The sequence below is a fragment of the Marmota monax genome, unplaced genomic scaffold (assembly GCF_021218885.2).
Source record: "Marmota monax isolate L192 unplaced genomic scaffold, Marmota_monax_Labrador192_F-V1.1 WCK01_AAM20220418_F8-fsc00177, whole genome shotgun sequence".
NCBI lineage: Eukaryota > Metazoa > Chordata > Mammalia > Rodentia > Sciuridae > Marmota > Marmota monax.
Window position 1 is genome coordinate 3,545,322 of NW_026694922.1, and position 14,952 is coordinate 3,560,273.

At 58.2% G+C, this 14,952-nt stretch overlaps 1 protein-coding gene across 1 annotated transcript; it reads right to left on the reverse strand.

Moving 5' to 3' along the window:
- Positions 1–7,492: 7,492 nt before the first annotated feature.
- Positions 7,493–13,499, reverse strand: Crybb3 (crystallin beta B3). Its single transcript, XM_046427270.2, has 5 exons — positions 12,182–13,499; positions 10,776–10,894; positions 9,622–9,754; positions 8,817–8,959; positions 7,493–7,799 (listed from the first exon to the last, which is right to left on the reverse strand). The coding sequence occupies exons 1-5, from the start codon at positions 12,254–12,256 to the stop codon at positions 7,634–7,636; spliced, it is 636 nt and encodes a 211-aa protein (XP_046283226.1). The 5' UTR covers positions 12,257–13,499; the 3' UTR covers positions 7,493–7,633.
- Positions 13,500–14,952: the final 1,453 nt, after the last annotated feature.

A 14,952-nucleotide genomic window follows, 5' to 3' on the forward strand; every position in this document is an offset into this window, starting at 1 on the left:
CCAGTGGTTTGGGATGAGGGTCCACCCCCGTGACGTCATGTGACCTTGGTCAGCTCTGCAAAGACCCCATTTCGAGGTTCAGACCGTGGCCGGCCAGTTCCGTAGCTCTGGGCCCAAGGTGATGGACACCGTCATGGCAGGGGGCCTGGTACGGGGACGCAGCTCAGGAGGGAAAGAGGGCTCCACGCACCAGAGACCGAATATAAACCCGAAGGCACCTGGGGACCGACTTCCTCCGCCACACACTCCCCCCCTGCAGTCCCCGCCTGGCTGACCCTTCAGCGGGTCAATCCACCGAGTGGGTCACAGCTTCATGACCTTTCACCTCTCGCACCGTCTCACACAGGAACTTTGGAGGGGGGTCCTCATGTCCAAACCACGACAACAGCGAGTCCAGTATCTGTCCCTGAGCCTGTCCTCCCCCAGGTGACCCGGGGTCAGTGGATGACCCAGCTCAATCTGCCCCCAGAGCTTGGTTGACTTTGAAGGCACAGCCCTGTCCCTCCCCGGGACGGGACGCGCTACTCCAGCTCAGGTCTGCTGACCTGGGGAGACGGAGGGACAGAGGGACTGGAAACACCTCTGGTCCTTGAGTCGTCACCACAGAAGGGACAGAAGCCCACTTAGGGTTCAGATGGAGGAAGCCAGGCTGGCCCGAGTCCCAGCTCTCAGACCCAGGCGTGAGAAGTGACTGGACTGTCCGCGTCAGCCTCCCCGTTGCCCAGGTGAGCGGTGACTCTGTCCCCTTTGAAAGGTCTTGGCTCCTGTGATGAGGTCACACAGCCACTCTGCTGGGTCTCCCAACACCTCTGTGACCTACAGGAACTGAGCTCCGCTGCCCAGCTACAGGGTCCCGGAGTCTCCCGAGGGGGTCCCTCCACGTCTCCAAGACGGTGACAGTGGTGTCCCCAGACAGGGCTGCGCATACTTCCCCCCTGACCAACCCCAGCCTGAAGCCATCTGTCTGGAACGAGATCTGTGCCACACGGTTGGCAGGAAACACCGTGAACCCACTCACCGCAGGGTCCCTTGGTCCCACGGAGGCTAAGTCCACCTCCTGACGGAAAAGGGAAGGACCCACTTTTTTCATCTCAGGTTCCAAGGACAGTTTAGCCTGAATCCTCCTGAAGGCCAGACTTCCAGGGGTGACATGGCTCTCCTGTGGTGGCCATCTTCCCAGGAGGACTTCGACCCTCGCCAGGGCTCTGTGACAGTCCCCAGCAACTGTGTGCAGAAGTCCCCCTCACTGGACTACAAACACAGGGGGTTGGGAAGCTGCTCTTTAGGTCACCCAAGCAAGTGCTGCTCCCAAGGAGGGGTCCGCACATGGTTCCTAAGGCCTGTTCTCTCTCGTTTTTTTAAATTTTTGATTTTTATTGATGTTTTTAAATGAATGACAGCAGAATGCATTACAATTCAAAGACCCCATTTCTAAGCGAGGTCCCAGTCTGGGGCATGGGGTTCAGGTTTCATCGCATCTTCCTGACTCACAGTTCAGACCACGACAGGGATCCAGCCATATTTGTTGAACAAACAGATAGTCTCAAGAATTTGCAGAATCCTAAAAATAAGAAAGAATTCCTAACATTTAGGGAGTGTGAGAGCCTAAAGAGTCGGGTGCCAAGTCAGGCGCTGTCTGGACTTATTTCTTTTATCCTCCCAGCCCAACAGGTAAGTGTTGCATTTATTGATCCCCCCATTTTATTGAGATTGGAGGCTCAGAGAGGTTAGGGGACTTGCCCAAGATTGCACAGCCAGTAAGTAATAGAGCTGGGCTTTGTGGACTGCCTGTCTCCTAGGTTTCCCAGAGGGTCCTTTCCCAGAGGGTCTCGCTGCATTAAATTCTCACAATCATCTTTGAGATAAGCATGAGTAGTATCCCCTGTTACAAATAAGGAAGTTGAGGCTCAGAGAAATTAAGAAACTTGTCTGAGATCACACAGCCAGAACCTGAGCTCATCTCAGTCTGACTTCGAGTAAAATGCTCTTCATCTTTACGCTCTGATGCTTCTCTCTACGCCCTGAGGATTGTGGTCAAGCCCTCTTCTCCAAGTCTGTCTTCCTGTCAGAAATGAGGTCCTTTCCCCAGCACCTCACATTTTTCTCATCTAGGACAGTCAGAGTTCCCATGACTGGCAGGGTAAAGCATGCTGGGTGGGGGTAGTCAATTATTATCCCTATTTTTGAGGTGAATAAACTCAGAGAGGGAATGAAACTTCCCCAAAGTCACACAGCCAGGAAGTGGCAAGGCTGGGATTTGAACCAGGAGCTCAGGATTTGCAGATCCCAGGGCTTCAGTCCACACAACTCCCTTGTTCCTCCTCAGTTTCCTCACCTGCAGTTGATGTTTCCTTGGCCTGCACCTGTGTGATGATCTAGTTTCTTGAGTCCATGGCTAGCGAGTGCCCTCCCCCTTTTAAAGTGACCCACCCTGTGACACCCATAGCTGGGTCCCAACCACAGGAGACGCTGGGTAACTGCAGCTCTTCGGCGATCCCAGGCTGCTACCCCTGGGTGGGCTGCAAGATGACCGTTGGCTGGGACCCACGAGTTGGGGAGAAATGGCAAAAATGAGGCTGTCTCTTCCGGGCCCCACGGGAGGCAGTCCCTCAGACAGAGGGAAGAGGGGGCCATTTACTTGGAAGTCCAGGGAGCACAAGGACGTGGAGAGGGACAAGGGGCAGGGAAGGGGAGGAGCCGGTACAGGGCGTATTCACAGGAGGGTCACCGCTGGGTCTTCCTGGATTAGCAGGGAGGTCCCGTGACTCCTTGCAGCTGATAAACGTGGCTGACAACATTTCCGGTGGAAATCATTCTACCGCCGGAGCAGACTTTGCAGTGGACTCTCCTCTTCCATTGTCCCGTGTCGGCAGCCTTGTGAGACAGCAGAGTCTCCATCAGCCTGGACCCCTGAGTGACCGTGTGGAGCAGAGTCCCCCTGCTGGCCAGCAGTGGACATGCAGCATCAGGGAGAAAAACACCTTTGTTGTTTTAAGCCACCAAGACAAGGGGGCTGTTTGTTATGCAGCACAGCTTGACGGATACATGGGAAGAAAGGGCTTGGACCCTCCTCTCCACCTTCCTGTTCCCATGGAGAGAGCTCACCTCAGTGTCCTCCTTGGAAAAACTCAATTTGGTCCTTAGATACGAAGGAGTCAGAGGCGGAAGACACCCCCAAGATAAGCTGAGAGCAGTTTTCTGCTCCATACTTCTGATAATTTTTTGTAACAGCCTCTTATTCTCTTGAAATAAAATTGATAATACAACCTACCTACGTACAAGCTTCCCCAAAAAAAGATTAATGAAAAGCTGTCACAACTGTAACTATAGTAGAAAAGTATAATACAATTCAATCTGTAACAATATGCTTCAATATATAAAGGCTTTGACACAGCTGTGCCAGGTGATCTAAGACAGGAGAATTATCATGGATACATTGGGCTAGGAAGTCAATGTATGTTCAAGATGTTCATTCACCTCAGTGAGCAGGGTTTTGTTTGTTGGTTGGCTGGTTGGTGCTGGGAACTGAACCCAGGGTTGCCTGACCACTGAGCCACATCCCCTTTTATTTTTTTATCTTGAGACAGGGTCTTGCTAAGTCACTCAGGGCCTTGCTAAGTTGCTGGGTTGACCCCCAACTTGCAATCCTCCTGCCTCAGCCTCCTGAGTTACTGGGATATAGAAGCATCTGGAACATAATACAGCTACATGTGCAAAAGGGGCCAGGAGTGATTTTTTTTTGATGCTGCAAATACCACAGACCACACTGCCACGGGTGCCATGACTTTCCATGATGGTGACGAAGCCCTGGAAGGTTCCATCTGTGGTCCGGGGATCTGAGGCATTTATCTACCAGCTCCCATTAGGAGACGGAGTCCCCTCCCAGGGGGTGTGAGTGTCCCCAGGCACAGGGGAATGTCCCCAGCAGTCATGCCAGGTGCCCGCAGACAGAACTGGCCCAGCACAGCCCACCACAGGGTCCTGGGAGACATGGCTGGAGTCTGCTGCCACCCCGACGGCAGGTGAAAGATGGCCAGGGTAAGGCTGGGGGAGGTCGGTGGCAGGGAGTGGTACAAAGAACCCCTGAGAATAACGAGGTCCCCCGCTTAGCTCATTAGTGGGCTCTCTGGGGGGTGGCCACAGAGCCAGCCGCCCAGCTACAGAGGGCTTGGGGGCTCTGGCTCTGGGTCCTGGGCACCCACAAAACCTCAGAGGCTGGACCCTCAGAGCACGGCCAGGCTGCCCTGCCACCTGGCCCTCGGAAGCCTTTAGGATACACCCCCATGGCTGGCTAACAGGGACTGCTCTGCTCCGGACACCCAGGGGCTGCCTCCAGGGTCTGGAGTGGACCTCTGGAAGCCTGTTGGTTTCCTTCTCATCGTCATCTCATGTGGACACTCACGACAACCTAGGAGATAGCGGGTCTTCCTATCTCCAAGCTACAGAGGAGGAAAAGGAGGCACAGAGAGGTTATGTCGTTTGCCCAAAGGCACACAGTAAGCGTCAAAGCCCGGAAAGCAATCCCACTGGGACAGGGCAGGGACCCAACTCAGTCCTGCCGCCTCCAGTCCCCTGTCCTCACTCCCTCTAACCATTTAGCTGCACTGTCTCTCAGTTACACTGGTCATTGAGCTTCATTCTCCAGTGACTGGGGGACACTCTTGCATTACTGTCACTCTCATGCTGTGCCCTGCAGAAGACAGGGTCTGATCTGGGGTGGATCACACCCGTGAGCTGGCTTTTGGAGTCAGACCCGACTGGGGACGAGTCTTAGCTCTGCCTTTCCCTGGCTGTGTGACCTCAGCAGTTGACTTGCCTTCTCTGAGCCTCCCAGAGGGCCACAGGTCTGAGTAGGACAGTTCCTAGGTGCTTGAAGAGACCAGATCGTAGTTCTGGGTTTGAGGCTTTGGACAGTCACTTGGACATCAGTGTCCACCTGGAGCTGCCCTGGGTCTGGGGCTCCAGCTGAACCCCTCCTCTAGAATCAACCCAGCTCCCGGCTCTGAACACAGGAGGGGCGGGCACCCCACCCCACGTGCACGGCCCTCCCTGCCTAGCTTGCCCTGACCTGCTGCCCAGCAGCCCATCAACGGCCATCATGGTGTTGACGTCAGGCCTGGTCAGCTGCCGGCCCAGTGCCCAGGACACAGCAGATGCTCATTAAACACATCAGCAGCAGCAGCAGGAGCAGGTGGACTGGTCACGGCCATCGACAGCCCACAGAGTGGACACATGGGCTTTGGAGATGGCCCTGACGGGAGTCCGGTCCCAGGCCGTGTAAGCTGTGGCCCTGGGGGAACTTACGTCAGTTCTCTCTGCAGGTGAGAACCGTTGTGACCGTCCCCACCGTGGGCTCAGCAGCAGCTCCCAGGACAGCAGTTATAATGGCCTCTCCCTGTCCCTGGTGGATGTGTGAGTGTGTGAGGCTCAGGAAGGAATGTGCTAGAATCAGTACCCAGGGGTGGAGTCTCATCCCTTCCACTTCTTTTCTGTGTGGCCTTGGAAAGGAATCCTGCCTCTCTGGACCGTGGTTGGCCTGTCTGTGAAATGGGCCTACCCGCCCGCCGTGCCTACCTCTCAGTGACATTCTTTGAATTCAATGAGATGATGTCTACAAAGCCCTTAGTCCTCAGCAAGCGCTCATTTATGGAGTACAGTGAAACTGCTCCTTGTAGAAACAATGAAGGGGACAGAGTGGGAGGCTGCCATCCCCATGGGGGGGGGTCCACTCCTGCCTTGTTCAGGGGCACCCTGATCCAGCCAAGCCTGAGGCCCATCCTGCTCTCCCACACACAGCAGAGCAAGAAGTCAAGGGGATTCCGTGTGTGTGTGTGTGTGTGTGTGTGTGTGAACACACAGGTTGGAATAACTACAACCTGCCACATTCTTTTCAAAGCCTTCCCAAGGCCCCCAGGGCCTCCCACACCCCAGCTGCTTCAGCTGCTCCTGGGGAGGCGAAGCCAGGCTCTGGTACACAGGGAGCAGCCCAGGAAGCCTGCAGGGTGGGCAGCGGCCCTGAGCAAGCCTGCGGCAAGGTGGTTAAGGCTGACCGTCAGCAGGAGCCCCTCTTCCCAAGCCGGGCAGGGAGGGCCCGTCATGTCTGGCTCCTCACAGGCTCCCCTCACGACTCCGGTCACCCCCATGAGCCCCAGAGAGTGGGAGGAGCAGGCAGTGGAGGGAGTAGAGGGCTGCGTCCCCAGGTGGCTCTGCACAACTCACAGGGCAACGGGGGTTGGGGTGTGGGGTGGCCTCCCTGTCCTCACTGATCCTTCAGGGCACACTCCACACCTCAGCCCGAGCCATCGTGTCCAGCCCCAAGGCAGACAGAGCCTCAGTGGCCCCGGCCTGCGGAGCCCTGGTGAGCTGCCCCCCGACTGGGACGCCTTGCAGTCTCTGGCCACCCACACCCCCCCAGGGCCTCAAACCTGCTGTTCCTCCACTGGGAAGGCCTTGGGGTGCGTCCACGCGGGCGCTCCAACGCCAGCCTCCAAGCAGATCCCCTCCCAGACCCGCCCCCCGCCCCCTGAAACCCCTGCCTCCTGCAGCCTCCAGCTCCACCCGGGGATCTCTGTCCATCTCTCCCTCAGAAGGGAGACCCTCCACTGTGCTGTGTCCTTGGACCTGGGACAGGGCCTGGCATGTGCTGCCTGATTAATAACGTCACTGTCACCCGACCAACAGAGAGAGTCGGGGGAATGAGGAGCAGGGGAAGGCAGGCGGCGGGCCGGCGGCTGCTGGATGACGGACAGATGGACGGATAGGAGGAGGACCGGGTGGGTGGACTGAAGGGAGAGTCCATGGATGGACAGATGGACGGTGGGGGAGTCAGGACAGAAGAACCCATGGAAGAAAGCAGCTCTAGCATATGGAAGAGAGGAAGGAAGGAAGGAAGGATGGACAGACAGACAACCGGATGGATGGATGGTTGGATGGACGGATGGACAGACAAGTGGATGGATGATGCATGGATGAATGGATGGACGAATGAATGGACAGATGGATGGACAAATGATGGACAGATGGATGGACAGACAACAGGATTGATGGATGGGTGGATGGATGGATGGATGGATGGAGAGATGGATAGTGGATGGATCGACAGATGGGCAGACAACTGGATGGAAGGATAATGGATGATGGATGAACGGATGGGTGGATGGAAGGATGGACAGACAACTGGACTGATGGATGAGTAGATGGATGGACAGATAGATGGGCAGACAACTGGATGGAAGGATGACGGATGGACGGATGGACAGGTGGGTGGGTGGTGGATGGAGACACACTGCCAGCTGGACATGCCGCGGTGGCAGAGACACAGGTCCCTCCCTAGACAGGAGAGCCCCCCCGCGGTGCAGACAGCCCCTCCCCCTCCCCTCCCTCCCTCCTCGCCCCGCCCCCAGCCTCTCCTTGCCCCGCCCCCAGCCCCGCCCTCCCTCCGCGCCCCGCCCCCAGCCCCGCCCTAGGGCTCGCCCAGGAAGCGAGGCAGAGGAACGTGGCAGGTGGGGGACTGACCCCAGGGTTTATTGAGCAGACTCGGGGAGGCGGACAGCAGGCCCTCGCCCCACCCTGGAGCCCCCTCTTCCTGCCCTGAGGCCACCCAGGGCGGGCCAAGGCCGCGGGACCGTGCCCCTCAGCTGCTGAGGAAGCAGCCCCGCTTGTGCCACTTCTGGTCGCGGATGCGGCGCACAGACTGCAGCTGCGGCTGGTTGGCGTCCCACTCGTTCCAGTGGCGGTACTCGCCCTGCTCCAGCACGTACTGGCGCCCGCGGTAGCCCGGGAACTCATAGCCGACCCACCTGCAGGGATAAGGCTGGGCTGAGGACAGCTGTCACCAGGCCCCGCCTCGGCCAGCCACCGACTCTGCCACTGCCTGCTACCCGCCCGAGCTCCTCCTCGGCTCCCCAGTGCCCTTGGGATGCGCCTAAACCGCGAACCCTCTCACCAGATCCTTGCAAAACCCCTAGGTGCTCTCTCCACGTCCCTCTTCACACTGTGCGCTGAGCCTCCGTACATGCTGAGCCTTTGTACATGCTGTTCCTCCTGCCTGGCACACTCTTCCTTACCTTGCCCTATTCCTCCCCTTTCCATTTGCACCCCTTACACTCCGTTTAGTTCCTTCTTCCTCTAGAAAGCCCTTCCTGGCTGAACTGAATAGCTCCCCGGGACTCCCAGAGGCATATGCCTGCCTCCACAACTCTGATCACAACCAGCTGTGAATACCCGTCTCCTTGTCTGTCTCCCTATCGGCCTGTGAAATTCTTGAGGGCAGTGGCCATGTAGTTCTTAGGGTTCCCTGTGTCCCATACCTCGCACAGCAAAAAGTCCCTGAGTAAATTTTCACAGGAAGGATCAACCCAAATCATAGGCCCACCATGAGACCTAACCACAAACAGAGGGCATGTGGCCTTAAGGTTGCATTAACAGTGATATGAAGCCTAGAAGGAGGGAAGTGATTCAGTCTGCTCTCCTAGGAAGAACTCAGGTCACACCTCGTCATACATCTCACGCCCTGGATCAGGGGGACAAGGACTGTGAAGAAGAAAGGACAGTCCAAGAATCACTTTCAAGGCCTGGATATGTCCAGAAAAGGAGTAGAGGTTTCGATGGGGACAGGTAGGGGACCAATTTCAATGGAAAAAAAAAAGTTTCTGGGGTCCCAGTGGTGAGAGCACCCGACGGGACGTCCCCATCCTGGGTGCAGCCGACTGGGACTCTGAGCAGGATGGTCCCCTGCGGCCTGGAGGACACAGGTCGCTGCTGGGCGGAACAGAGAGCGGAGACGGGGCAGGGCAAGGGTGCGCCGGGTCCCTTACGTCCCGTTGATGGCCCGGATGCTGGCCACGCGGTCCTGGAAGCCGTGCGCCCACAGGCTGGGCACGTCGTCGTCCACTATCTCCATCTTGCGGCCGTTGAAGGCGGGGTTCTCGAACAGGTGCAGCTTGTGGTCGGGGCCGTCCTGGGGGAGAGCGGGGCTGAGCCGGCCACCCCACCCCGACGGGCTCGGGGACGCCCCGGGAGGAGGAGAGAGCCAACGGCCACCCCAGAGCTGACCCAGGAGGGAGAGGGCGGGAGAGACTCAGCGGGGACCTGGGGGATCTTAGAGCCACAGGTAGGAAGCAGCTGTCATTCCACCCATGGCGACAGAGAGGGAAACTGAGGCCCGGGGCAGCAGCAGTGGATGGGCAGTGTTGACGCAGGCGCCACCCCGCCCTGCTGGACCAGGTCTCACCCGGCCTCCCCGGCCTCCCCTGGCCTCCCCTGGCACTGCCCAGGAGGAGCACGGGGTCGTGGGAGCAGGAGAAGGGCTGCCGTGGACAGGAGTGGGCACACATGGGTATCAGAGGAAAGCCAGGAAGGACTGGAAGTGCCGCAGAGTTCATTTCTGGTTATCTCCTGGGGTGTTTCCTGGACCCCGAGGCCTCTCATTTCAACAGGGTTACAAACGGAGACCCCAGGGCGGCATGGGTTAATTCAAGATGAGCCCCGGTGTTCCCACCCCTGCATCCAGTGTCCACTCAGTAGCCAACCTCGTCTCACTATCATGGGGCCAGACATTTGGGGGCCCCTCCAGGCCAGGGCCATGGCTACCACCCAGGTGGGGGCGGGGCTTGTGCTCACGATTTCCAGAGGCCGGAGGGACAGGAGGCTGTCACTGTGGCGGCTGTTGGACCAGGCATCCCAGCGAGGGTAGTCTCCCTTCTCCAGGACAAACTGCTCTCCCTGGAAGGACCTGCGCTCAAACGCCAGCCACCTGGGGGAGGGAGGGCCTGGGTCACCTCCAGGGCGGCAGAGTGGAGACCCAGGCCTGCAGATCTGGGGGATGGGTGGCTCTGACCTGGCTCCCTGCCTGGCCCCAGCCCTGCTGCTGATTCCTGGGTCTCCTGTGGATGGACCGGGACATGCTGAATAAATCTGAGACCCTGGACCCAGAAACCATCGTAGGACCTGTTTTCTAGAATCCATGTGACGTCCAGTCTGTGAGGAGGGTGCTCAGAAAGTCTTAGCATGACACCCAACACGTGGCCAGTGTTCTGTAGAGCACCCCCCTCTTCCTCTGCTCCTGAATTCCTCCCTCCCTCCCTCCCCCTCCCTCCTGCTCTTCATTTATCTATCTGATGTGCATCTGTCCAGGGTCACTCAGATGGTCAGTGCCAGCGTCTGGACTTGCTTGTAGACATGGGTGGGACTCCTGATCACTGGGGTTCAGTTTCCTCATCTGTGGAGATAAGAATGGCACCTCTCTCATAGGATGAGAGCAATACTTGTCAAACTTGAGATGATATTTTTATTTGAAATTATAAGTATCCCCAGGGTGTAGTGGTACATGCCTGTCATCCCAGCAACTTGGGAGGCTGAGGCAGGAGGATCGCCAGTTTGAGGCCAGCCTCAGCAACTTGGCAAGGCCCTAAGCAACTTAGCAAGACCTTGTCTCAAAATAAAAATGGAAAAAAAGGGCTGGGGATGTGGCTCAGTGATAAAGAGCCCCTGGTACCAAAAAAAGAAAAGGAAATTACAAATATCATAGCCATTTATTTATTTGCAGTGATATAAATTGAATATTCACTATTTGGTCATGGAGTCAGTCTGTCCTCTTTCCTGCCACTTGCCCTGGCAATCGAGAGCTTGAAGTTTTTTCTAAAAGAACCTCTCTCATTCTACAGATGAGGAAACCGAGGCCAGAGCGGAGGGGAGCTGTCTAGGGCCCGCAGCAGCCGGTGTTGAGCTCCTGCGCCCAGGAGGTGGAGCCTTTCGGGGCCTGGACAGGTACTTACGGCCCGGACTCCACTTGGATGGAGCCCACCTTCTCCAGCAGGCTGTCGGTCAAATTGGGACACTCCGCCGAGAGCTCGCATCGCTTGCCCTGGAAGTTCTCTAGCTCGTACACCGTCACCTGCAAGAGCAGCATCCTCAACGTCGCACGCACTGGGCTCTCAGCTCCAGCCCGCGCTGCCCCTGGGCACCACCTGCTCCCTGCCCTCCGCGCGGCGAGCCTGCACCGCCCCCTGGTGGCCGCAGCGGGGACGCCTCCAGCGCCTCCATTCGAACAGTTAATGACGCCAACTCGAATGATTGGCAGGCGCCAGGAGGGACCCTGAGAGAGGAAAATCACCGACTGGAGGGCTGGAGGGAAGGAAGTGAAGCCGCTTTGGCCAGGAGGGAACAAAGGCCACTTCCAAACTTTAAGAGGAGTCAGAAATCCATTATTTCCTTCACATGAAATTTCCTCCTTTAAAAACTCTACTTAAGCTGGGTGTGGTGGCACACGCCTGTCATCCCAGCAGCTGGGGAGCCTGAGCAGGAGGGTCGCAAGTTCAAAGCCAGCCTTAGCAACTTAGTGAGGCCTTAAGCAGCTCAGTGAGACTCTGTCTCTAAATAAAATATAAAAAGGGCTGGGGCTGGGGCTCAGAGGTAAAACGCCCTGGTATCCAGCAAACGACAACAAACCCTCCATATAAGGGACATGAAATGCCCATCTACAAACTTTGGGCTCAGCTTCGCCTGCACCAAGCCCAAGAGGGATGGGCTCAAAGGCGCCCATTTAGCTTGAAGCACAGTCTTTGTACGTGGCCCCTGGGGAGCATCCGTTCCAATCACTTTACAGAATGGGTGAGAGAATCTCAGAATGGGTTAGTCATTTTCCTCAGCCTGCACAGCAAGTTGGGAGGAGGCACTGGGATTCAATAAGGCTGCTGGCTCTCTTCTCCCCACATTTGGGCAGGAAAAGACCCGCAGATGACAAAGGGAGGCAGAGAGAGATGACAGCAGCAGTCCTGTATGGTCCCCAAGAGGAAGCTGAGGGTCAGAGCATGGCTTACCCACATCACCTGGGGGTCAGGCGAGGAGCTGGGGGATTTCTTGGCTGACTTGACCCCTGGTCACCGGAGCATCTTCAGGTGCCCCTGCCCCTCCCTCAACCCATCCTGGGACCCTGTCTCAAGTGGCCCCTCCAGGGATGGCTGGGAGGGCAGAGTCCCCAATGCTAACCCCCGACCCAAGCGGGGAGGGGAGCCAGCTCAGGCCACGCCTCTGCGTCCCTGCCCTCCACGGACAGGCAGGGGGAGGTGACTGCTCCCATCCTGCTGATGAGGACCTGGAGGGGACAGCTAGCCATGTCACAGCGGGGGGGGGGCGGGGGGAGAGGGCCCTGCTCCGGCCTGGTCCCCTCCTGACCCAGTACCTTGTAGCCACCGCCCAGGCCTCCGTGGCTCTTGCCGGCCGCAGCCTGCTCGGGGGCCCCGTGCTGTTCCGCCATCTCCTCGGGAGCGTCTGGCTTCAGACCAAAGGAGAATGGGTCACAGGGTCCCCGGGGTGGCCTGCTGGGATTAGAGGGGCTGGGACTGTGCTGCTTTGTGGCTCCCTGGGTCAGTCATCAGCACTCGCTCAGACCTACCCTGGGGACTGGGAGCCCCACTTACAGAGGGGACCTTCCCAAGGCACAAACTTGGCCTGGCCTCAAAGCCCGTGCCTTCTCCCCACACCCATGGCACCCTGAAGTGGGGTTCTCGGGGCTCTCTAGGCGCTGCCTGAGGACCCTGGCCAGAGCGGGCGTCTGGGTGTCGCTCTGCGGGGTCTCTCCCACCCCAAGCCCCAGGCAGTGTGGTCGTCTGTCCCCAGGTCTCTTGGTCCTCCAGTGAGTCTGTGAGCACCTGCTCAGCACCCAGGCCCAGACCAGGTGACCAGGATGAGCAGGGACCACAACTGTCAGAAGGGACCGAGGTAGCTTTGTCCTCGGAGCCAGGTCCTCAGACACCTGCTCTGGGCCAGTTTGCACACAGCCAGTCACTCTGTCCATGCACTCACTGAGCACTTACTGTATACCTGCACTCCAGTGACAGGAGGAGGGTGACCACTTCCATCTCAAACTTGTCTCCTCAAGAGACAAACCCAGATAGGGACAGTGACGCTCACCCTGGGGACCTTCAGGTGTCACGTGGAAGGTCCTCCTGATTGCTGCCCACGTGGACACTCACAGGACGCTTCTCCACGCACACACACGCACAGCTCCCGGGGCCCCTGCCTAGTGACATCCCCCCCATGGGCATGCAGACACCTCCTCACACTCTCTGTCACGCACACACATGGTGGCACATACAGCACCCACAGGGACACCTCACACACCGCTGTCCCCACCCTCGTTCCCAGGGAGACCACTCCCGACACACAGCCCTGTGGCCCGTGAGCCCTGGACGCAGGCCTGGCCACACTTGGGCCGTCTGGTCCCTGTGCCCAGCTCAGCTGGAAGCAGGACTCGGTCTAGCTCCTGGGGACTCGTGGGACTTGGAAGGCCCCAAGGTCCCCTTCCCCTGCTCTGCTAGTCCTGGGAGCCCTGCCCCCGGGGCACGTGACAGGGGCCACCGCCCTCTGACACCACAGATCAGGAAGGTCCCCGCTGGCTCCCAGTGGGTTTGGTGGCTGTCTGGGGTCCTTTCACTCAGTGCCAACCCTCAGGTGACCCCCAGTATCTGCAGGGGGCGGCCACCAGGGTCCCCAGGCCTCCTGGGCTGCTCTCCCCCACCCCCCGGCCCCGCCCAGCCCCCGTGAACCTGCTGCTGTAGCCTCGGGAAGGACGGGGACCAGGACGCGCTGCGGACTCGGCCTGCCTCCAGGAGCGCCCTATTTATGGGCACGTTCTGACAGCGCAGCACATCCCCGCCTGCTGAGGCAGCGTCCTGTCCACCCGATTCTGTCCGGGCCGTCTCACTCCAATAGCCACCCACAGAGGCCCCTGCGCCTCATCCTCAGATGTGGCCTCTGATGACTTCCTGGGGGCTTTGTGGGAAGTCTGAAAGGGCTGGGCAGGGCAGAGGCCGTGGGGCTCCGGGGTGTGCCCCGGCTCCCTCCTTGGGTGTCTTGGGATCGCCCCTTTTACCCCTGGGGTGTACGATGCCCTTGGAAAGCTCAGTTCTGACGGGGGGGGGGGGGGCGGACTCCGGAATCTTCCCTTTTCCATGTGCTGTGAGGCTGAGGCAGGAGGATCAAAAGTGTGAGGCCAGCCTCAGCAACTAAGCAAGGCCCTAAGCAACTTAGTGAGACCCTGTCTCAAAATAAAAAATAAAAAGGTTTGGGGATGGGGCTCAGTGGTGAAGCACCCCTGGGTTCAGTCTCTATTACCAAAAAAAAAAAATGTATCTTCTTCATAGAGATGGCGCACACATCATAGCTACCATTTATTGAAGACCTACTGTGTGCAAGGCTTCATAAGCATTGTGTGGAGCCCTCACCCGGCTATCTTAAGGGGAGGACTTATGCTCTCTACTTTATAGTTCAGAAACGGAGTTCTGAGCTGTAGGCCTGGCTCTCAGCCTCAATAGAAATAAAGGCGGAAATGAAGGTCAACTTATTTAGGACGAGAGTAGATGGCGCCATTTTCAAGGGCTGGCAGAGCTGGGCTGTGACACATGATCACCCAACAAGTCACTGCCGATGACACGGAGTGGACGAGACGTAGGGGCCCGGAGTGGACGGTTAAGCAAGGTCCCTTTCACTGTGCAGTCGCTCTGGGGTGAAACCCCTCAAGTCTGGGAAAGGCCCTGGTCACCTTGCGGCATCCCTTGGAGCTGGTGGCAAGAGGCTGCGGGTGGCCATCGAACCCTGGACTCAGGCAGATCCCTGTGACCTTAGATGAGCAGTGACGGTCCCAGAGCCAGCCTCCTGGGCCACAAATGGAGAACCTGCTCCCTTCTCCCTCCTCCGGCCACAGGGAGATCCCGTGAGCAAACCCCTCATGGCCGCGGCTCCTTCACCCCGTTCCCGGGACCCCTGCTGTGGTCACCTGACGCTCACTGCAGAGGTCCTGAAAGGCCACGCAGTCTCTAGCCCTGCCACTTGGATTGTGGTCACGCCCTCCCATGGAACATGGGGGGAAGGCCGAGGAGGGACGGTCCCCCAGGTGCTCGGTACTGTCATGTTCCAGGCCTCCATAACCCAGAGCCCCAGCCTGGCCCCTCT